The sequence below is a fragment of the Symphalangus syndactylus genome, chromosome 13, assembly GCF_028878055.3.
Source record: "Symphalangus syndactylus isolate Jambi chromosome 13, NHGRI_mSymSyn1-v2.1_pri, whole genome shotgun sequence".
Taxonomy (NCBI): Eukaryota; Metazoa; Chordata; class Mammalia; order Primates; family Hylobatidae; genus Symphalangus; species Symphalangus syndactylus.
In genome coordinates, this window is record NC_072435.2 from 117,367,676 (window position 1) to 117,391,425 (window position 23,750).

Genomic DNA, 23,750 nt, shown 5'->3' on the forward strand with positions numbered 1-23,750 from the left:
ATTAGCTGGGTGTGCTGGCGGGCACCTGTAATCCTAGTTACTCAGGAGGCTGAGGCAGAAGAATCGCATGAACCTAGGAGGTGGAGGTTGCAGTGAGCTGAGATTGAGACGCTGCACTCTAGCCTGGGGGACAGAGCGAGACTCCGTCTTTTTTTGTTGGTTTTTTTTTTTTTTTGAGATGGAGTCTTGCTCTGTCGCCCAGGCTGGAATGCAGTGGCACGATCTCGGCTCACTGCAAGCTCTGCCTCCCGGGTTCACGCCATTCTCCTGCCTCAGCCTCCCGAGTGGCTGGGACTACAGGCGCCTGCCACCCCGCCCGGCTAATTTTTTTTTGTATTTTTTTAGTAGAGACAGGGTTTCACCGTGCTAGCCACGGTGATCTCCTGACCTTGTGATCCGCCCGCCTCGGCCTCCCAAAGTGCTGGGATTACAGACTTGAGCCACCGCGCCCGGCCCAGAGACTCCGTCTTAAAAATAATAAAAATAAGCCGGGCGCGGTGGCTCACGCTTGTAATCCCAGCACTTTGGGAGGCCGAGGCGGGCGGATCACGAGGTCAGGAGATCGAGACCACGGTGAAACCCCGTCTCTACTAAAAATACAAAAAAAAATTAGCCGGGTGTGGTGGTGGGCGCCTGTAGTCCCAGCTACTCGGAGAGTCTGAGGCAGGAGAATGGCGGGAACCCAGGAGGCGGAGCTTGCAGTGAGCCGAGATTGCGCCACTGCACTCCAGCCTGGGCGACAGAGCGAGACTCTGTCTCAAAAAAAATAAAAAAATAAAAATAAACATAATAATAATAATAAAAATAGGCCGGGCACGGTGGCTCACACCTGTAATTCATGCACTTTGGGAGGCCAAGGCAGGTGGATCACGAGGTCAGGAGATTGAGACCATCCTGGCTAACACAGTGAAACCCCGTCTCTACTAAAAATACAAAAAATTAGCCAGGTGTGGCGGCGGATGCCTGTAGTCCCAGCTACTCGGGAGGCTTTGGCAGGAGAATGGTATGAACCCGGGAGGCAGAGCTTGCAGTGAGCCAAGATCCCGCCACTGCACTCCAGCCTGGGAGACAGAGTGAGACTCGGCCGTCTCAAAAAAAAAAAATAAATAAATAAATAAATAAATAAATAAAAATAAAAATAAAATAAAATATTTAAATAGGCTGGGCAGAATGGCTTACACCTGTAATCCCAGCACTTTGGGAGGCTGAGATGGGTGGATCATTTGAGGTCAGGAGTTTGAGACCAGCCTGGCCAACATGGTGAAACCCTGACTCTACTAAAAATAAAAAAAATTAGCTGGGTGTGGTGATGGGCACCTGTAATCTCAGTTATTTAGGAGGCTGAGCCAAAAGAATCGGTTGAACCCAGGAGGCGGAGGTTGCAGTGAGCCGAGATCGAGCCACTGCACTCCAGCCTGGGGGACAGAGAGAGACTCTGTCCTAAAATAATAATAAAATAAAATGTTTGAATAGGCTGGACACAGTGGCTCATGCCTGTAATTCCAGAACTTTGGGAGGCCCAGATGGGAGGATCCCTTGGGCCCAGGAGTTTGAGACCAGCATGCTGAACATGGGGAGATGCTGTCACTATTTTTTTTTATTGCAGACGGAGTCTCCTTCTGTCGCCCAGGCTGGAGTGCAGCAGCGTGATCTCAGCTCACTGCAACCTCTGCTTCCTGTGTTCAAGCAATTATTCTACCTCAGCTTCCCCAGTTGCTGGGATTATAGGCATGCCCCATCATACCTGGCTAATTTTTTTTTGTATTTTTAGTAGAGATGGGGGTTTCACCATGTTGGCCAGGCTGGTCTCGAACTCCTGACCTCAGGTGATCCACCTGCTTGGGCCTCCCAAAGTGTTAGGATAACAGGTGTGAGCCACCGCGCCCGGCCACAATTTTTTTTTTTTTTTAATGCTTAAACAGATGAACAGGTCAACTAAATAAGATAGATAATTTCAGATGCTGTAGTGATCACAGCTATAAAGGGAAGAAATCAGGATAAGGTGACAGATTGTGACACTGGGGCTACTTCAATAGAGGGAAGGTCTCTCAGGAGGTGCTATTTGAGCTGAGACACAAATGTTGAATGAAAGGGGTAAGAAGTACAAAGGCAGGCCAGGCGCTGTGGCTCACGCCTGTAATCCCAGCACTTTGGGAGGCTGAGGCGGGTGGATCACGAGGTCAAGAGATTGAGACCATCCTGGTCCATATGGTGAAACCCCGTCTCTACTAAAAATACAAAAAATACAAAACCCCATCTATACTAAAAATACAAAAAAAAAACTGGGCGTGGTGGCGCGCGACTGTAGTCCCAGCTACTCCGCAGGCTGAAGCAGAATTGCTTGAACCCAGGAGGCGGAGGTTGCAGTGAGCCGAGATCGTGCCACTGCACTCCAGCCTGCTGCCAGAGTGAGACTCCGTCTCAAAAAAAAAAAAGTACAAAGGCCACCAGGGAAACAAGGCCAGTAGGGTGAGATTTCAAATTCCAAATCCCCCAATTTTTTTTTTTTTTTTTTGAGACGGACTCTCGCTCTGTCTCTCAGGCTGGAGTGCAGTGGTGCGATTTCGGCTCACTGCAACCTCTGCCTCCCGAGTTCAAGCGATTCTCCTGCCTCAGCCTCCCTAGTAGCTGGGATTATAGGCATACACCATCACATCTGACTAATTTTTTTAGTAGAGACGGGGTTTCACCATGTTGGCTAGGCTGGTCTGGAACTCCTGGCCTTGTGATCTGCCCGCCTCGGCCTCCCAAAGTGTTGGGATTATAGGCGTAAGCCACCGCGCCCGGCTCCCATCTTTATTTTTAAAAAGCCAAGAAAGGGCTCTGCCAGAACCAGAGACTTCTTGGGGGCAGAGGTTTTCATCCGACAACGGTTGGGTGGGGGCGCGCCCTCTAGTGGTGACAAGTGCTACGTTTCACCTCGCCAACCTGCAATGTCACATGCTTGTCACTCATTCCTGTCTCTCCCATAGTTACTCATTCAACAAAAAATTATTGAGGACCGATTGTATGCCGAGGAATATTCTAGATGCCGAGGGTAGAGCTGTGAAGCTGATAGTAAAGGTCCCTGCCCCGAAGTTTACCTCCTAGGAGACATTCCCTAGCACAGTCCTGCATACACCCCCACCTCACCTCTGCTCCCCAAAATTGGCCTTCCAATGCTCCAACAGTCAAATATCCCTGCTTCAGGGTCTTGGCAGGAGCAGTTCCCTCGCCGCCCTGGAAAGCTGGATCTTGTCTGTTTGCATGGCGGGCTCTGGTCTCAGCTTAAATGTGACCTAAGTCAGAAAGGTGTGACCTTACTTATTTCCTGCCCCTCTCCACACTCCACTAAAATACAATATTCGGGCCGGGCGTGGAGGCTCATGCCTGTAATCACAGCACTTTGTGAGGCCGAGGCGGGCGGATCACCTGAGGTCAGGAGTTCGAGGCTAGCCTGGCCAACATGGCAAAACCCCGTCTCTACTAAAAATATAAAAATTAGCCAGGTGTGGTGGCGGGCGCCTGTAATCCCAGCTACGCAGCAGTCTGAGGCAGGAGAATCGCTTAAACTGGGAGGTGGAGGCTGCAGTGAGCCAAGATCGTGCCATTGCACTCCAGCGTGGGCGACAAGAGCAAAACCCTGTCTCAAAAATATATATATCTATATACACATTATATATACATATTATATATACATATTATATATATCATATATACATATTATATATCATATATACATATATATCATATATACATATTATATATATCATATATACATATTATATATATCATATATACATATTATATATATCATATATACATATTATATATATCATATATACATATTATATATCATATATACATATTATATATATCATATATACATATTATATATATTATATATACATATTATATATATTATATATATATAATATTCAATGAAAGTTATCATTTTCCTGGAATCCCTCAGCGTAGCACTTAATAGTTGCTCAGAAGACACTTGCTGAATGGGTTTGAAGATTTACTGGTTTAAAAAATATCAGGTGGCCGGGCACGGTGGCTCACGCTTTGTAATCCCAGCACTTTGGGAGGCCGAGGCGGGCGGATCACAAGGTCAGGAGTTTGAGACCAGCCTGGCCAATATGGTGAAACCCCATCTCTACTGGAAACACCAAAATTAGCAGGGCATGGTGGCGGATACCTATAATCCTAGCTCCTCGGGAGGCTGAGGCAGGAGAATTGCTTGAACCCAGGAGGCAGAGGTTGCAGTGAGCCGAGATCCCGCCACTGCTCTCCAGCCTGGGCGACAGAGCTAGACTCTGTCTCAAAATAATAATAATAATAAATCAGGAACCGGTCACCTCAATACATATCAGATGCTGGTGAACACAGGTGGACAAAGTGGTCAACAGACCAAAAATCCCTACCCTAAAAAAAAACAAAAGAAAAAGCGGCCGGGCGCGGTGGCTCACGCTTGTAATCCCAGCACTTTCGGAGGCCGAGGCGGGTGGATCACGAGGTCAGGAGATCGAGACCATCCTAACACGGTGAAACCCCATCTCTACTAAAAATACAAAAAATTAGCCGGGCGTCGTGGCGGGCGCCTGTAGTCCCAGCTACTCCGGAAGCGGAGGCAGGAGAATGGTGTGAACCCGAGAGGCGGAGCTTGCAGTGAGCGGAGATCGCGCTACTGCACTCCAGCCTGGGCAACGGAGCGAGACTCTGTCTGAAAAAAAAAAAAAAGAAAAACCTCCCTTCCCTGAATCCGAGTATTTTAAAATTAAAATTGCAGCCCCTGCACTACCCACCTCCTTTGGCTTGCTTTATTTTTTCTCCACCTTTTCACCTTCTAAACTATTATAAAATGGGCTCATTGGTGTTTGTGTGTCTTCCCCTACAGAACGCAGGCTCCAATAGGGCATGGGATTTTGTCCATCTCGTTCATCACCCTACCCAGCCTCAGCACCTAGACCAGCGTTGGCACCCAGTGGGCGCCAAATAAACACTGTTTGAACTCTAGACCTCAGCCGCTCTTTTTCCTACGGACCTTGAGCCACCTTGTTCCAAAGGGGATATGGGCCTCAGGAGGCGCCCAGAGGTGACCTCAGGCGGCCCGACCCACGAGTCCAAGCTCCGGGAGCAGGGCCACGGGAGCAGTTGCGGAGAGGGGCGGCGCCAGGAGCCGGAGTGGGCAGCCGGGCGCTTCCAGGAAGAGGTGCGGGCGGCGGCGCGCCAGGGTCCGTGGGCGGTGCCGTCGGACGGGGGCGGTCACGTGACGCCCACAACAAGGCCCATGTCTTGGTGGGCGGGGCACAGGTGGGCGGGGAACATGCAAAACAGCCCAGGGCGGCGGCCAATCGCGGCGCGCGCCGGGGGTCCCGGCCCCGGGGATCCAAGACACCGCCCGCGCGCAGTCTCGGGTCGCTGCCTCCCGGGGGCTTTTGCCAGCGACGCCGCGGGCCTGCGTGCTGGGGCAGCGGGCGCTTCTTCGACCTCGTCCTCCTCGTTCTGTGCGGCCGGGTGAGGCCGGGCCCGCGTAGGGTGCAGGCGGCGGCTGCCTCCGGCGGAGGTGCCTCGCGGCGCCCGGGCCGGCCCGCGCCTCGGCGGCGTGCTCCATGCATCCGGAGCCCGCCCCGCCCCCGAGCCGCAGCAGCCCCGAGCTTCCCCCAAGCGGCGGCAGCACCACCAGCGGCAGCCGCCGGAGCCGCCGCCGCAGCGGAGACGGGGAGCCCCCGGGGGCCCCGCCGCCGCCGCCGCCAGCCGTCACCTACCCGGACTGGATCGGCCAGAGTTACTCCGAGGTGATGAGCCTCAACGAGCACTCCATGCAGGCGCTGTCCTGGCGCAAGCTCTACTTGAGCCGCGCCAAGCTCAAAGCCTCCAGCCGGACGTCGGCTCTGCTCTCCGGCTTCGCCATGGTGAGCTCGGGCCGCCCTGCCCTCCCCCTTCTGCTGTCCCGGCTGCTCCCGCCCGCAGCCCCGACGGGGCCCGCTGGGGAGCGGGCTAGGCGGGCCGGACGGGCCACGGTGAGGGGAAGAGCTGGGGGAAGCCGTGGTGAGCGCTGCGCGGGGGGCAGAGGTGCTGGACGTGAGCACTGGTGGGCGCCGAGTACTCCGATGTGGGGTGGTGACAAGCCATATCAGAGTCCGGGCTCGGGGGTCTTGGGTGCCTCCACATGGCCATGCCTGCCCCAGCAAGTGGTAGATGCATCCCGAAGTTAGCTCTGTAAGAAGCCCGCCCCACGTGCGTTCAGGGGGGAAAGGAGGGACTCAGATGCTGTAACCCAGCTGGGGGCGTCAGGAGGTGGGGACGAGGAGAAAGACCTCGAGCTGTCTTGTGCCCCCGCACCCGAGGCCGGAAGGTGTTAGCCGTGTTCTTTTATCAGCTCGTAGAGGGGATTTCCTGACACCCCCTTTCCACCGCATTTTCCGAGAGCCTCAGCCTGGGGGTTTGACAACCAGTCCCCACCCTCAGTTTTTTCTCCAGAAACTTGCCACTGAGTCACTGCGTGTGAGGGAGGAGGGAGGGACGTGTTCCCGTTGAATGGGCTCTTTATTTTTGATTTTTTCCAAGACGGAGTCTCGCTCTGTCGCCCAGGCTGGAGTGCAGTGGTGCAGTCTTGGCTCACTGAAACTTCCACCTCCAGGGTTCAAGCGATTCTCATGCCTCAACCTCCCAAGTAGTTGGGATTACAGGCACGCGCCACCACGCCGGGCTAATTTTTGTATTCTTAGGAGAGACGGGGTTTCACCCTGTTGGCCAGGCTGGTCTTTAACTCTCGGCCTCCTGATCTGCCCCCAAGCTCGGCCCTCCAAAGTGCTGGGATTACAGACGTGAGCCACCGCGCCCGGCCCAATGGGCCCTTGATCTAGGGGATAGGCATGCTTTCCTTTACCCACCATCCCAAAGAGCTGGAGTGCAAAGCCTCTGAGGTGTGGGGTGGGTGAGGCTGCGGATGGGCCTGAGAAGTGGCTCTGGGGATACCCTCAGGCTTGGCATATTGAAGTTTCTCCGACGCAGGGGACTACATAATAACTACATTATTACCACTTTCGGTGATATCAGCCTGCCGTGAATGGACTCTGGCCCGCCCCCCAGTTCTGTAGACCAGAGCACTCCTGCCCCCGCCACCAGTGAGCTAAGCCCTTGGCCTTGAGGGAGGGAGTGGCTGCACCCTTCGTGTTTTCTTGGGAAGGGAGTGTGTCTGAAACTCTCCCTGCTTTGCCTTGCAGCAGAGCCTGAATTTTTTAAGGCCTAGAGCATGCTAGGCCACCGTGGAAAGGCCGGGAGACGGGGAGTGGGAAGCAGCCCTCCCTGCTCAGCTACTTGCTGCCTGTGTGACCTCAAGCAACTCACTCTCCCTCTCTGGGCCTCAATTCCTGAATCGATCAAAGAAGGCTGCTACTCAAAAGTTTCTCTGAGAATAAAATTGAGGGAGCCCCTGAGAGAACATCAGGGAGTGTGTTTGTATAAACAGATGGCACTCTCATTTTTAGTTTAGATAGGACGGACTTCTGCTCTGTAAGTTTCAAATCCTAAGAGACCAGGTTCTGCCTCGTGCCTGAAGAATCTCTAAAAGCAGCTGGCATTTATTAAACACTCACTCAGTGATAGGTGCCTTAACTCCTGGGCTTACTCCTCAACAACCCTCCGTGGTGATTTTGTCAAAGGGCTTTCCCAAGACCGCACAGCCAGTCCGGTGGAGCGGGATTTGAACCCTGGTCTGCTGGTGTTCAGAACTTGCTCAGGCACTTGTACCCATTGCGGTGTATAGGAACTCTGATTGATGTCCAGCCAGGGATGTGTTAGGACAGGCCTAGGAAATGAGAAATAGGGCAAAAGAGTTTCTTTTTTTTTTTTGAGACAGAGTCTTGCTCTGTCGCCCAGGCTGCAGTGCAGTGGCGCAATCTTGGCTCACTGCAAGCTCTGACTCCTGGGTTCACGCCATTCTCCTGCCTCAGCCTCCCGAGTAGCTGGACTACAGGCGCCCGCCACCACGCCCGGTTAATTTTTTTTGTATTTTTTTTTAGTAGAGACGGGGTTTCACCATGTTAGCCAGGATAGCCTCTATTTCCTGACCTCATGATCCACCCGGATAGTCTCTATCTCCTGACCTCATGATCCAAAGTGCTGGGATTACAGGCGTGGCCACCGTGCGCGGCGGCAAAAAAGTTTCTTTTAAGCCAAAGAAAGTTTTATAATTGGTGGTGGGAGGGAGCTACCAGTTGTCAGCTTTTCCCTGCAGCGCTTAGGGTTTAAGATAATGGTTCCCCCTTTTCTTGTGGTCATGAGTTTATAGCTGCCCCAGGCTCCTTCTCACTCCTCAGGGGTGAGATCCAGATGAATGACACTTTCCTGCCTTCTCAAGTCCCCTCTTCCTTTCGAAGACAGGCCTCATGGTCAAATGTCACCTCCTTCTCTTGCTAAAAACAGTGTGGGGAAGTCAGGAGACTGGGGCAGCCAGTGGCCTGGAGTGGGCCTTGGCCCACCCAGTCTGTCTCTTGGGGACTTTTATTTTCCCCTGCCTGAGTGGAGAAGGCTTCCCGGCTCTGCTGATGGAATCCCCAAAGTTCTGCAGGCAGGGAAGGACCGAACCCCATGATACTCTCCATTCTGCAGTTAGAAGAAGGTAACTGCATGTGCCATGAAGTTGGAAATCTATAGGAGGGATGGGATTGGGTGCAGGGTCTGACCATGCCCCACTCCCGCTTAGACAGCCAGCCTGTAAGTGAGCTTCGGAGAGGAGAGGGTGCCAGCAGCCCCAACGCCATGGTAACAGAGTGACAAGTTTCCTGGATTACTCTTCCTTGGCTTATGAGTCAGCACAACCAACTTCCTGCCCCCAGAGGGCTTCCTTCCCAGAGACCTGGAAAGTCAGAGGAGCTGACTTGACCTTTGATTGCCAAGGGGTGGGGTCACCAGGTGAGATTGAGGGAGGGTCTCCCACAAACCCTGGAAGGGATTGAGAGGTTCCCCACTTCATGGGTAGAAGAGCCTGGCCAGGTGGCCAGGAAGTGTTGGGGATGGCTGGTGGGTGACCTCAGGCAAGAGGCTTTACTTCTTTGGAGCCAGTTTTCTTTTCTTTTCTTTTTTTTGAGATGGAGTTTCCTCTTTGTTGCCCAGGCTGGAGTGCAGTAGCACGATCTCAGCTCACTGCAACCTCCGCCTCCCGGGTTCAAGCGATTCTCCTGCCTCAGCCTCCCGAGTAGCTGGGATTACAGGCACACACCACCTCACCCGGCTAATGTTTGTATTTTTAGTAGAGACAGGGTTTCACCATGTTGGCCAGGATGGTCTTGAACTCCTGACCTCAGATGATCCACCCACCTCGCCCTCCCGAAGTGCTGGGATTACAGGTGTGAGCCACCATGCCTGGCCGAAGCCAGTTTTTTTATGTGTACGGAGATGGCAGGTATCCTGCTCTCCCATGGACTTGTAGGAAGGTTCATTATGAGGCCAGACTGGACCCATGAAACACTGAGGAATTTTCAGGGTTTGATGACGCACACCTTGCCTGGACCCTCTCTGATCTGCAGATGAGATTCTTGCTCCACATGGCATTTCTAGGAACAGCAGGCCTCAGGCGCACCATCCTCCAAACTCTACCGAGAGATACAAAGCAAGGGGGCCTGGATATAGCATAGGATCAGCATCCTGTAGAGCTCCTTAAGCCCAGTACTCTTGTGGACTTTGATTCAGACCCTCTGTGCCTCAGTTTGCACTTCATTGAGAGGCAGCCAGCCTCAGCCTGACCCCGTCCCCTGCAGGACTGGCGAGCATATGTGGTGATCTCGTCTGCTGGGGAAGGCAGGCTGTAACATTAGCCTAAGCAGAAGATAATTGGGAAGGTCAGTCTGCTGCTGTAAACAAAATGCTTTCCATGACCTGGGATCAATTATTTTTGGATTATCTGCCTCCTCAGTTCTCTGCCCGCCAGCACCCTTTTGTTCCCAAGTTCTAGAGCTGGTTCAGAAGTTGCCTGTAATTTCTATGAAAATGAGTTGGAAGAAAGGACTCAAGTCATAAGACACTGAGCCTCTGTGACATGTTCAGAGTTCAGGGACCATGTAAATGAGCAAGAAATTGCTATTACTGTTCCTAGTACTGATCGCTGATAGTAATTATTGTTGCTATTGTTGGTTGGGCTCTTGCAATTGGCTAGACGGTGCCCCACGTAGCATCTTGTGTGATCTTCCTATAACCAGGTGAGTATAGGTGGTGGTCATTGAGAGGAAAGACTTGCATATGGTCACCTGGCTAGGAAGCTGCAGAGCCCTGTGGCTGTGGTGTAGCGCCATTGCTGTGGGAGAGAAAGCATCAGAGAGTGTAGGGAAACAGAGCTGAGAAGCTCAAGCAGGGTAAGGTCAGAATAGACACTTGAGCAAGACAACTTGGTTCAAATCCCAGCTCTACCTCTTATAAGAGCAAGACCTGGCCGGGCGTGGTGGCTCAAGCCTGTAATCCCAGCACTTTGGGAGGCCGAGGCGGGCGGATCACGAGGTCAGGAGATCGAGACCATCCTGGCTAACACGGTGAAACCCCGTCTCTACTAAAAATACAAAAAATTAGCTGGGCGTGGTGGTGGGCGCCTGTAGTCCCAGCTACTCGGGAGGCTGAGGCAGGAGAATGGCGTGAACCCAGGAGGCGGAGCTTGCAGTGAGCTGAGATCGCGCCATTGCACTCGAGCCTGAGGGACAGAGCAAGACTCCGTCTCAAAAAAAAAAAGAGCAAGACCTTAGGCAAGTCATTTAACCTTTCTGGGCCTCAGTTTCTTCATCTTTAAAATGGAGTACGGCCGGGCGCAGTGGCTCACGCTTGTAATCCCAGCACTTTGGGAGGCCGAAGTGGGTGAATCACCTGAGGTCAGGAGTTCAAGACCAGCCTGGCCAACATGGTGAAACCCAATCTCTACTAAAAATACAAAAATTAGCTGGGTGTGGTTGTGCATGCCTGTAATTCCAGCTGCTCGGGAGGCTGAGGCAGGAGAATTGTTTGAACCCGGGAGGAGGAGGTTGCAACGAGCAGAGATCGCACCACCGCATTCCAGCCTGGGCAACAGAGTGAGACTCCATCTCAAAAAAAAAAAAAAATTTGCAAAGCACTTACAGTATCTGACCCGAGTATCCCAGAAACTTGCTTACCCTTTTTTCCATTGTGTTAGGGCTGCTAAGGGTTAACTGAGAAGACTCTGGTTCTTGCCGAGCCTTGAGTGTGGTGGAGTTAAGACTTGAGAAAGCCTTCAAGTCAAAGGAAATGGCAGGAACAGTTAAAGATAAGAAATTACAGGGCCTAGGGGAAAGGTTACAGGGGCTGTGGTTGGGGTTGATGGTCTTCAGGAAGTAGTAGAGAATGGTGAATTTAGCCAGGCAAGATGATGGAGGGCCTTGGTTGGGTGGGAAATTTGAACTCTTGGATAGGCAACAGGGAGCCATTGAAGGTTTTAGACAGGAGTTACATGATGAATTCTATGATGATGGTGGTGGTGGTTGTGATTACTGTTTACTGAAACCCTGGTGTGCCAGGCATGAGCCTGAACGCTTTTCTTTCATTCTTACTGAATCTTCACCATAGCTCTTAAAAGTATGTACTGTAAACAGGAAAACTAAGGCTCCTAGAGGTTAAGATTCTCCAGCTAGTAGAATTCCAGCTCTGGTCTGTTTGGCTGGGAGCCTTTTCCACTTTACCACCCTCTCGTTTCCACCACCCATGCAAGTTGTTAACTGGGCCTTTGAGATCTTCCAGACATGAGATTCTTCATGCTAGATTTGCACGCTGGGCTACGGAGAAGTGGAATTATGCTGTGTCCCCTAAGGGAAGGGTACCTCCTGCCCAGCAGAGAAGACATTTGTAAAATTTCACAAGTGCCTGTGGCATATTTTTGGAATTCTGACCAAGAGCAGTGTTGAGCCCCACTGACTGCCGGGTCCCTGGCTAATGAAGGATAACTCTGAGTAGGTTTCTAAGACAGCCCTAAGGTAATCAATGTGGGGTGGGGGTGAAGGGTGGAGTTCCTGTAGAGAAATAAAACTGAATATAAAGTTTAAACATAGACAGCAGGCCAGATGCAGTGGCTCATGCCTGTAATCCCAGTACTTTGAGAGGCCAAGGTAGGAGGATAGCTGGAGCCTAGGAGTTGGAGACTAGCCTGGGCAACATAGGTAGACCCCATCTCCACAAATAATAAAAAAAAATTAGCCAGGTATGGTGGCAGATGCCTGTGGTCCCAAGTACCTGGGAGGCTGAGGCAGGAGGATCACTTGAGCCCAGAAGGTCAAGGCTGCAGTGAGCTGTAATGGTGCCACTGCACTCCAGTCTGGGTGACAGAGTGAGACTCTATCTCAAAAACAAACAAATAAAATAAACATAGACAGCAGATTTCTCTCTGATGGGGTTTCCAAGGGTTGTTTAATATGATCCCTGGAAGGAACATCTCAGACTGCTAAGACCACAGACTTTTCTTCAGACGATAATCTTGTGGGACTATTATTTGATAGCCCTCTTTGGGGATCACTGATGTCACCCAGGGGTCAGCTGGCTTTTTGTGTAAAGGAGCCACCGGGTCTCAGTGGTAACTGCTCAACTCTGCCGTTGTAACTGGAAAGCAGCACAGATAATAGGTGAGTGAGTGGGCATGGCTGTGTGCCAATAAAACTTTATTTACAGTAGGCCGGGCGCAGTGGCTCACGCTTGTAATCTCAGCACTTTGGGAGGCCGAGGTGGGCGGATCACAAGGTCAGGAGATCGAGACCATGGTGAAACCCCATTTCTACTAAAAATACAAAAAATTAGCCGGGCGTGGTGGCGGGCGCCTGTAGTCCCAGCTACTCGGGAGGCTGAGGCAGGAGAATGGCGTGAACCCGGGAGGCGGAGCTTGCAGTGAGCCGAAATTGCGCCACTGCACTCCAGCCTGGGCAACAGAGCGAGACTCTGTCTCAAAAACAAAACAAACAAGCAAACAAAAACTTTATTTACAAAACTACTGTCTGTAGGCTCTAGTTTGCTGACCTCTGATCTAAGACAATCTTTTTTTTGGGGGGGGGTGCGGGGGGGACTGAGTTTTCTCTTGTTGCCCAGGTTGGAGGAGTGGAATGGCGTGATCTCAGCTTACTGCAACCTCTGCCTCCCGGGTTCAAGCGATTCTCCAGCCTCAGCCTCCCGAGTAGCTGGGATTACAGGCATATACCACCACGCCCGGCTAATTTTGTATTTTTAGTAGAGACGGGGTTTCTCCATGTTGGTCAGGCTGGTCTCGAACTCCTTACATCAGGTGACCCTCCCGCCTCTTGCCTCGAAGTGCTGGGATTACAGGCGTGAGCCACTGTGCCTGGCCCAAATTTTTTTTTTTTTTTTTTTTTTTGAGACAGAGTTTTACTCTTTGTTGCCCAGGCTGGAGTGCAATGGTGCAATCTCAGCTCACCACAACCTCCACCTCCCGGGTTCAAGGGATTCTCTTGCCTCAGCCTCCCAAGTAGCTGGAATTACAGGCTTGCACTACCACGTCTAGCTAATTTTGTATTTTTAGTAGAGATTGGTTTCTCCATGTTGGTCAGGCTGGTCTCATCCGACCTCAGGTGATCCACCCAGCTCGGCCTCGGAAAGTGCTGGGATTACAGGCGTGAGCCACTGCGCCTGACCCTGTCTCCAAACTTTTGAGCTTATACGCTTATCAAAAAATATTTACAGCTGGGCACGATGGCTCACGCCTGTAATCCCAGCACTTTGGGAGGCCGAGGTGGGCGGATCATAAGGTCAGGAGATCGAGACCATCCTGGCTAACACGGTGAAACCCCGTCTCTACTACAAAACACAAAAAATTAGCCAGGCTGGTGGCGGGCGCCTGTAGTCCCAGCTACTTGGGAGGCTGAGGCAGGAGAATGGCATGAACCCGGGAGGCGGAGCTTGCAGTGAGCCGAGATTGCGCCACTGCACTCCAGCCTGGGCGACAGAGTGAGACTCCGTCTCAAAAAAAATCCAGGCTTGGTGTTGTGTGCCTGTAGTCCCAGCTGTTTGGGATGCTGAGATGGGAGGATCACTGAACCCGAGAGGTTGAGGCTGCAGTGAGCTGTGATCACCCAACTGCACCCTGGCCTGGGCGACAGAATGAGATCCTGCCTCAAAAAAAGAATTAGCCAGTTGAAGAGAAAGTCTGGGTCTGTGCCCCGCTGACCCTGTATGCAAATTCAGCCTATTCATGGCTTGTAACAAATTTAGTAAGTTGCAACCAACACATTTTGTGGTTTCTTTCTTTTGATAACTTTGGTATCAAACTCTTGGTTCTTCTTAGAATGATATAAGAGTGAAATGAAACAAAGTTGCAGCACGCATTGCATCTTGCAGGACCTTATTGCCGTACTGTAAGGCTAAATGTTGGTTGGTGAAACTTTTGTTTCTGTTATAAACGCGTGTGTGTCTATTTATAGAAACATTTGGAGTCCTGGACTGTCATGGTCAAGACTTTGTAAACCACTGCACACTAGGCCTCAATACCCTCTTAAGAGATGGTTTGCATTTGAGGTGGGGCTGGCAGGCTCAGACAGCTCCGGGTGACCCTGCATGGTTGCGGCTTAGAGGGCCTCGTGTTCCAGGCTGCAGCCACCCACCCTCCTAAAAGGGTGGACAAGAACAGAACTAGGCCAGGGGAAGGAAGGCTGTGGGAGCTGAGGTCAGGCCCAGCATGGGAGGGCTGCCTCAGAGGGCCTGGACTTGCAGGTGCCCAGTGCCCAGGGTCTCCATGGAGCCCAGCAGGAGCCAGGAGAGATAGCTGGCACTCAGGCGAGGTGGGCTGATGGCTGGTACGGTCCTCCAGGGCCAGCCAGGCCTTGCCCTTCGCAGAATTATGTACTCTTCTTGGCCCTTGCTAAGGTTTGGCATCTCTAGCCAAAACCCTATTGGGGGGATCCATGGACCAGTGTGAGGTGGAGCTGGTGGTCTTTTGCCTTTCCTATACCTTATAGGGTTCGCCTCGCCAGGTTCAGGCGGCCAGTGGCTGGCTGGGGGCTGTTTATTTTGGGCTGACGGGCTATATTTACCTTGTGAAGCTGCGTGCGATCTGATCTGATCCAATCTCGCTGGGGCTCAGCTGGGGCTCCGGCAGTCAGCTGCCAGATCTGTAGGGCCCGTGGCCCTCCCCCTCCCCACCCAAGGGGAGATTTCCAGAGCAGGAAGTATCCTGGAAAAAGTGGTGGCATTTATTCCTGTGAATTTTTCATCAAGCTCCGTGACACGTGCCAACCGTTCCTTTCTTCTCACTTTGAATCATTCTTTTACACGGCCCCCTGAACCCTGTGGCATTGAACTTGGTTCCAAGTGTGGGCACATACAGCTTGCCTATGTGGACGGAGTTCCAGGAATCGTAGGGTCTGGTGAGGGTAATGGGCTTTCTTCCGGAGCAGGGCAGCAGGCCCTTTCCTCTTCCTCAGAGAGCCCAGCCTCTCCCCTCTCCCCAGCCCAAGACCTCAGGGAGGGCTGGCGAGTGTGGGTGTCCCTGGGCTGTGTGCGTCCCAACAGCTGCACTGCTTTCTGGCCCTGGAGCCTGTGGGTGTGACAAATGGTGTGGAATGTGGTGGTCTCTGTCCTGTGGAGGTGGCCATCAGGCCAGGTGTGGCGTGGGGTACACATCCTTGTGGCTGGGGTTTGGAGCTGGGGCTGCCTCCAAATATAGCAAGCAAGGCCCAGAGTCGGGGTTGGAAGGTGGGTTATGTGGGGTCCCTGTCTCCAGTCTGAGCTGAGGGTATCCAGGCACTATTTATCTTCCATCCATTTCAAGCTCTGTTTTTCTCCTTTTTTCTTTTCTTTTCTTTTTTTTTAGAGATAGAGTCTTGCTCTGTCGCCCAGGTTGTAGTGCAGTGATGCGATCATAGCTCACTGCAGCCTCGAACTCCTGGGCTCAAGGGATCCTCCTGCCTTAGCCTCTCAAGTAGCTGGGACTGGCCGGGTGCGGTGGCTCACACCTGTAATCCCAGCACTTTGTGAGGCTGAGGCGGGGAGATCATCTGAGGTCGGGAGTTCAAGACCAGCCTGACCAACAAGGTGAAACCCCATCTCTACTAAAAATGCAAGAGTTAGCTGAGCATAGTGGCGGGCGCCTGTAATCCCAGCTACTCAGGAGGCTGAGGCAGGAGAATCGCTTGAACCCGGGAGGGGGAAGTTGCAGTGAGCCGAATTGTGCCAGTGCACTCCAGCCTGGGCAACATAGTGAGACTCCATCTCAAAAAACAAAAAGTATCTGGGGCTACAGGCATGCCTACTATATCCAGCTAATTTTTTTTTCTTTGTGTGTGTGTGTGATAGGGTCTCACTTTGTTGCCCAGGCTGGAGTGCGGTAGCGCAGTCACGGCTCATTGTAGCCTCAACCTCCTGGGCTCAAGGGATTCTCTCGCCTCAGCCTCCTGAGTAGCCAGGACTACAGGTATACTCACTACACCCAGCTAATTTTTTGATTTTGTAGAGATGAAGTATCACTGTGTTGCCCAGGGAGATCTCGAATTCCTGGCCTCAAGTGATCCTCCTACCTCAGCTCCCTAAAGTGCTGGATTACAGGTGTGTGCCTGCTTTATGTGTTTTTCTTTCTTTTTTTTTTTTTTTTTTTTTTTGAGAGAGAGTTTTGCTTTTGTTGCCCAGGCTGCAGTGCAATGGCGCAATCTTGGTTCACTGCAACCTCCGCCTCCTGGGTTCAAGCGATTCTCCTGCCTCAGCCTCCCGAGTAGCTGGGATTACAGGTGTGCGCCGCCACGCCCAGCTAATTTTGTATTTTTAGTAGAGACAGGGTTTCTCCATGTTGGTCAGGCTGGTCTCGAACTCCCAACCTCAGGTGATCCACCTGCCTCGGCCTCCTAAAGTGCTGGGATTGCAGACGTGAGCCACCGCGCCCGGCCCTGTGTTTTTCTTTTTAACCAAGATTTATTGAGCTGCTGTAGCTGGCCCTATGCTAAACATCTACATATGAAAACTACATTTCATCTCAGCCATCATGTGAGGGAGGTGCTCCTTTGCCCCCTCCATACCCGGGCTGTGGAGCCAAGTGGACTTGGTTTTGAATCCAGCAGCAGAATAACCCTTTGGACAGCTGACATCACCTTTCTGAGCCTCAGTTTCCTCATTTGTAAAAGAAGAATAATGGTATTAGTAACTCGTGGGATTCTTTTTTTTTTTTTTTTTTTTTTTTTTGAGACAGACCATGCTCTGTCACCAAGACTGGATTGCAGTGGTGCTATCTTGGCTCACTGCAACCTCTGCCTCCCGGGTTCAAGCGATTCTCCTGCCTCAGCCTCCCAATTAGCTGGGATTACAGGTGCCCACTACCACACCCCAGCTAATTTTTTTTTTTTTTTTTTTTTTGAGATGGAGTCTCACTCTGTTGCCCACACCAGAGTGCAGTGGCACGATTTCGGCTCACTGCAACCTCCATCTCCAGGTTCAAGCGATTCTCGTGCCTCAGCCTCCCAATTTTCTGGGATTACAGGTGTGTGCCACCACACTCAGCTAATTTTTTTGTATTTTTAGTAGAGGCGGGGTTTCACCATGTTGGCCAGGCTGATCTTGAACTCCTAACCTCAAGTTATCCACCTGCTTCGGCCTCCCAAAGTGCTGGGATGACAGGCATGAGCCACCACACCTGGCCTACGCCTGACTAATTTTTGTATTTTTAGTAGAGACAGGGTTTCACCATGTTGGCCAGGCTGGTCTCGAACTCCTGGCCTCAAGTGATCTGCCCTCCTCAGCTTCCCAGTGTGCTGGGATTACAGGCATGAGCCACCGCCCCTGTCAGCCTCTATTTTATAGATGTGGAAGCTGTGGCACAGAGAGGTTGAGATCCTTATCCAAGGTCAACAGCTTTGTAAGTGGAGGAGCCAGTTTGCAGCCAGTCGTGTGGTTTGTTCTGTGGTCCTGACTGCATAGAGGGGGAGAGACACTACCTCGGGGGTGGCTGGGACACAGGTGAGGCACCAAGTAGGGAGCAGAATGGGACTGTAGACCTGTGTACAGGCCCTCCATACACACCCCAGCGGCCAGCTCAGGGCCTGAGCCACCTAAAGGCTCCAGACTTTTCCAGTGAGTGGATCAGTAGCAGTGGACCTGGGGCAGCTCAGCAAAGGCCGCTGCTGCTTGTCCTGTCTCGGGTTTCAGGTTCCGGGGTGGCAGGCCAGAGCAGGAAGAGGAAGTGCTGGGGGTGGGGAGGTGGCAGGAGACACTGGCTGCTGGAGGGGGCTCCCTTCTTCCAGGTGTGGGCAGGCATGGGGGCAGAGACAAGGGAGCTGCAGGATGTGGCCCTCCATCTGCCGTGCCCCGGTCACCTACCCCACATCTTGTGTCCAGCACCCACATGTGCTGAGACACCCTCACCCTCATGGACTCAGAATTCTCAGGGCTGGCTTTCAGCCACCAAAGATCTTAAACACGGTAGAAATCCTGATGGCATTGCCCCAAATTTATATGAGCTTGAAATGTTTTGTAAACGCCTGGACTGAAAAGTACATACCGCCATCCACTGTGGGCATTCTTAGACAAAAGCCTGCGAATCCCGTTGAAATTGTCAGAAAAGTCCTTGAATAAATGATACTTGGCTGTTTTAAGGAGAGTGTCCACCATCTTCACATTCTCAGAGATGTCCGATCCCAAGTCAGATCCGGATTGTGACCTTCATCTTGCTGCATCCCCTCTTTTTATGGGTGTTGAGGAAGGTCTTGTCCAAGGTTACCGGTAAACAGGCAGTTATGGAGCTGGAACGTGGGTTTGCCAGTTTGGCCTGGCGTTCTTTCTGCCTGAGCGTGCCCCTCTGCAGGAGGCTAGAAGCCCCAGGAGGATGTTGTAAAGAGACTGTGGGGTGGGGATGAGGTTCCTAAACCAGGTAATGACAAAGCTCACTTTCATTGAGGGTTTGTTGTGTGCCGGACACTACCTGTTTTACATAGATTGACTCTGTTTTTTTTTTTTTTTGAGACGGAGTCTCGCTCTGTCGCCCAGGCTGGAGTGCTGTGGCGCAATCTCGGCTCACTGCAAGCTCCGCCTCCCGGGTTCACGCCATTCTCCTGCCTCAGCCTCTCCACGTAGCTGGGACTACAGGCGCCCGCCACAACGCCCAGCTAATTTTTTTTTTTTTTGTATTTTTAGTAGAGACGGGGTTTCACCGTGGTCTCGATCTCCTGACCTCGTGATCCGCCCGCCTCGGCCTCCCAAAGTGCTGGGATTACAAGCGTGAGCCACCGCACCCGGCCAGATTGACTCTCTTAATCCTCACAGGAAGCCTTCGAGGCTTGTCCCATTATTCCCATTTTACAGATGTGGAAACAGAGGCACAGAAAGTTGAAAGCTTGCCAGAGTCATACAGCCTAATCAAGGGCAGGGGAGTCAGGGTTCAAGCCAGGCAGACTAAAAGGAGAGCGGTGGGGAAGGAAGGAGCCCACAGCCCTACCTAGGGCAGGAGGGGTGAGGACAGGAATTCCCTGCCTGCTGGGGGCCAGGCTGGTGTGCGGCTAATGGAGAAACTTCAACGTTAGGCTTCCCGCTCTGAGCCTGCCGCATACATAGCAAACACCTTATAAAGAGTCACAGTCCTTGATGGAATGACTGCCATAGGTGTCTGCTGTCTCCCTACCCCCATCCCTCCGGCCCTCATGGGTTGACCGTGGTTGTGTACCCACTGCCCGCTGCTCCCAGCCGAGATCTGATGAGCTGGCTCCTTTGCATGGGGGTGACTTGCAAGGTCCAGGTGAGGAGCAGCAGGTGTCTGGCCTGGAGCATGCCCCTGGTGACCTCGGATCCACAGGTCTCCAGGAACTGGGGGCAGCTGGTGCATCAGCCCTGGGGCTGGGGAGGAGACAGCCCCAGGGTGTACTGGCCACCCAGCCTGCACCAGGGCTGGGCCCGTCGCTTCTGGGAAGCCTGCTCTGTACTTGTCAGGTCGTGTACTGTGTTCTCAGAAGGGCCTGGATGTGCCCTGGGAGGGCAGCCACCACCCCTCTGCATGTCCCCAGAGCAGGGCATGAAGGAGAAGCCTCTGCTTGGGTGTGAGGATGTGGGGCCAACAGGAATGGTGGCTGGTGATTGCTTTTTTTAATGCTTTTATTTTAACCATAGTAAAATACGCATAACAAAATTTACCATTTTGACCACTGATGGTGGTTGGTATTAATTTTAATTTTTAAATTATTATTATCATTATTTTTGAGTTAGAGTCTCACTCTGTTGCCCAGGCTGGAGTGCAGTGGCATGATCTCAGCTCACTGCAACCTCCGCCGCCTGGGTTCAAGTGATTCTCCTGCCTCAGCCTCCCAAGTAGCTGGGATTGCAGGCACGTGCCACCACGCCCAGCTAATTTTTGTATTTTTAGTAGAGATGGGGTTTCAGCATGTTGGCCAGGCTGGTCTCCAACTCCTGACCTCAGGTGATCCACCCGCCTCAACCTCCCAAAGTGCTGGGATTACAGGCATGAGCCACTGGGCCTGGCTTGATTTTATTTTTTTTAGAGACAAGGTCTTGCTCTGGTGCCCAGACTGGAGGGCCGTGGGGCAGTCATAGCTTACCACCACCTCAAACTCCTGGGCTCCAGCGATCCTTCCCCGCCAGACTCCCAAGTAGCTAGAACTACAGGTGTGCACCACCACCCCTAGCTAATTAAACAAAATTTTTTCATAGAGGTGGGGTTTCTCTGTCTGGCTGCTCTCGAACTCCTGGCCTCCAGCAGTCCTCCCACCGCGGCCTCCACAAGTATTGAGATTGCAGGCGTGAGCCACTGTGCCTGTCCTGTGGCTGGTTTCTAATACCTGGCCAGGTGGTAATAGCAGTGATTTGGGAGGTGGTTACCATGTGCCAGCTCTCATTTAATTGTGAAAATAATTCTGTGAATTGGCTGGATGTGGTGGATCACACCTGTAATCAATCCCAGCACTTTGGGAGGCTGAGGCAGGCAGGTGGGTCACCTGAGGTTGGGAATTCGAGACCAGCCTGGCCAACATGGTGAAACCCCGTCTTTACCAAAAGTACAAAAAATTAGCAAGGTGTGGTGGCACACGCCTGTAGTCCCAGGTACTTGGGAGGCTGAGGCAGGAGGATCACTTGAACCCGGGAGTGGAGGTTGCAGTCAGTCGAGATCACACCACTGGGCTCCAGCCTGGGCAAAAGAGCACGACTCTGTCTGGAAAAAAAAAAAAAAAATCCTATGAACTACTGTTACATCCCTATTTTACAGATAAGAAAGTCGAGGCTCAGGCCAGGCCCGGTGGCTCACACCTGTAATCCCAGCACTTTGGGAGGCCGAGGCAGGTGGATCACGAGGTCAGAAGATTGAGACCATCCTGGCTAACACGGTGAAACCCCATCTCTACTAAAAATACAAAAAATTAGCCGGGCATGATGGCAGGCGCCTGTAGTCCCGGCTACTCGGGAGGCTGAGGCAAGAGAATGGCACGAACCCGGGAGGTGGAGCTTGCAGTGAGCCGAGATCACGACACTGCACTCCAGCCTGGGCAACAGAGTGAGACTCCATCTCAAAAAAAAGAAAAGTCGAGGCTCAGAGAGGTTAAGTGACTTTCTCAGGGTTGCACAGTTAGTGAGTGCCAGGGCTGGGATTCAGATCCAGGCAGCCTTGGCTCTTGCTTTCTGTAGGACTTTCTGCCACTCTCATCCACAAGTGGACAGGCCTTACTATCCCCATTGTAGACTTATGAAAACTGAGGCTCGGAGAGGCCAAGTGACTGGCCGGTGTCCCAGAGCCTGACAGGAGGAGAGCTAGGACTGAAGAGTAGCAGTGTGGACTGGGACCGCTGGCACTCATCCCGCCTGTCCCCCCACAGGTGGCGATGGTGGAGGTGCAGCTGGATGCTGACCACGACTACCCGCCGGGGCTGCTCATCGCCTTCAGCGCCTGCACCACAGTGCTGGTGGCTGTGCACCTGTTTGCACTCATGATCAGCACCTGCATCCTGCCCAACATTGAGGCGGTGAGCAACGTGCACAATCTCAACTCGGTCAAGGAGTCCCCCCACGAGCGCATGCACCGGCACATCGAGCTGGCCTGGGCCTTCTCCACCGTCATCGGCACGCTGCTCTTCCTGGCCGAGGTCGTGCTGCTCTGCTGGGTCAAGTTCTTGCCCCTCAAGAAGCAGCCAGGCCAGCCAAGGCCCACCAGCAAGCCCCCCGCCGGTGGCGCAGCCGCCAACGTCAGTACCAGCGGCATCACCCCGGGCCAGGCAGCCGCCATCGCCTCGACCACGATCATGGTGCCTTTCGGCCTGATCTTTATCGTCTTCGCCGTCCACTTCTACCGCTCACTGGTCAGCCATAAGACGGACCGACAGTTCCAGGAGCTCAACGAGCTGGCGGAGTTTGCCCGCTTACAGGACCAGCTGGACCACAGAGGGGACCACCCCCTGACGCCCGGCAGCCACTATGCCTAGGCCCATGTGGTCTGGGCCCTTCCAGTGCTTTGGCCTTACGCCCTTCCCCATGACCTTGTCCTGCCTCAGCCTCACGGACAGCCTGTGCAGGGGGCTGGGCTTCAGCAAAGGGCAGAGTGTGGAGGGAAGAGGCTTTTTATAAGAGAAATTCTGCACTTTGAAACTGTCCTGTAAGAGAATAAGCATTTCCTGTTCTTCCAGCTCCAGGTCCACCTCCTGTTAGGAGGCGGTGGGGGACCAAAGTGGGGCCACACACTTGCTGTGTCCCCTCTCCTCCCCTGTGCCAGTGCCACCTGGGTGCCTCCTCCTGTCCTGTCCTGTCTGCCTCAACCTCCCTCCCGTCCAGCGTTCAGTGTGTACGTGTGTGTGTGACACATAAATACACTCATAAGGACACCTCCTTCCCGTGTCTTGTATTTGTTGGGCCTGGGCTACTGCTCATCCTGGTTAGGTGAGCCTATAGGAAAACTTAAAACAAATTTTAAGCCAGGTATGGTGGCACATACCTGTGGTCTCAGCTATTCAGGAGGCCAAGGCAGGAGGATCTCTTGAGCCCAGGAGTTTGAGACCCCATCTCAAACAAAAAATACAAAAATTAGCCAGGCACGGTGCCTGCAGTTCCGGCTCCTTTGAGAGACTGAGGCAGGAAGACTGCCTAAGCCCAAGAGGCCAAGTCTGCAGTGAGCTATGGTAACACCACTGCACTCCAACCTGGGCAACAGAGGGAGACTCTGTCTCTAAAAACAATAGAAAAATTTGCCCGGCACGGTGGCTCACGCCTGTAATCCTAGCACTTTGGAAGGCTGAGACGGGCAGATCACCTGGAGTTCGAAACCAGCCTGACCAACATGGAGAAACCCTGTCTCTACTAAAAATACAAAATTAGCTGGGTGTGGTGGCGCATGCTTGTAATCCCAGCTACTCGGGAGGCTGAGGCAGAAGACTTGCTTGAACCCAGGAGGCGGAGGTTGTGGTGAGCTGAGATCGCGCCATTGCACTCCAACCTGGGCAATAAGAGTGAAACTCCGTCTTTTTTTTTTTTTTTGAGATGGAGTCTCGCTCTGTCGCCCAGGCTGGAGTTCAGTGGCGCAATCTCGGCTCACTGCAAGCTCCGCCTCCCGGGTTCACGCCATTCTCCTGCCTCAGCCTCTCCGAGTAGCTGGGACTACAGGCGCCCGCCACCACGCCCGGCTAATTTTTTATATTGTTAGTAGAGACGGGTTCACCGTGGTCTCAATCTCCTGACCTCGTGATTCGCCCGCCTCGGCCTCCCAAAGTGCTGGGATTACAAGCGTGAGCCACCGTGCCCGGCGAAACTCCATCTTAAAAAAAGAAAAATTCAACATTTTATTTTGAGAAATTTCAAACCTACAA

The 23,750-nt window shown here is 52.6% G+C and overlaps 2 protein-coding genes across 3 annotated transcripts in view; one reads left to right on the forward strand and one right to left on the reverse strand.

The window, feature by feature from the left end:
- Positions 1-5,362: 5,362 nt before the first annotated feature.
- LOC129459769 (calcium release-activated calcium channel protein 1) lies at positions 5,363-22,776 on the forward strand. Its single transcript, XM_055236944.2, has 2 exons — positions 5,363-5,900; positions 21,774-22,776. Exons 1-2 carry the CDS (start codon positions 5,598-5,600, stop codon positions 22,374-22,376), a joined length of 906 nt encoding a protein of 301 aa, XP_055092919.1. The 5' UTR covers positions 5,363-5,597; the 3' UTR covers positions 22,377-22,776.
- Positions 10,264-23,750, reverse strand: part of MORN3 (MORN repeat containing 3) — a 43,647-nt gene continuing 30,160 nt past the window's right edge. The window contains exon 6 of one of the 2 annotated variants that reach the window (XM_063614729.1): positions 10,264-10,282. The gene's annotated coding sequence lies outside the window, so the exon portion shown is untranslated. Of the gene's footprint in view, positions 10,283-18,801; positions 18,821-23,750 lie in introns of those variants that run through there. The other variant, XM_063614728.1, reaches the window with a different exon arrangement.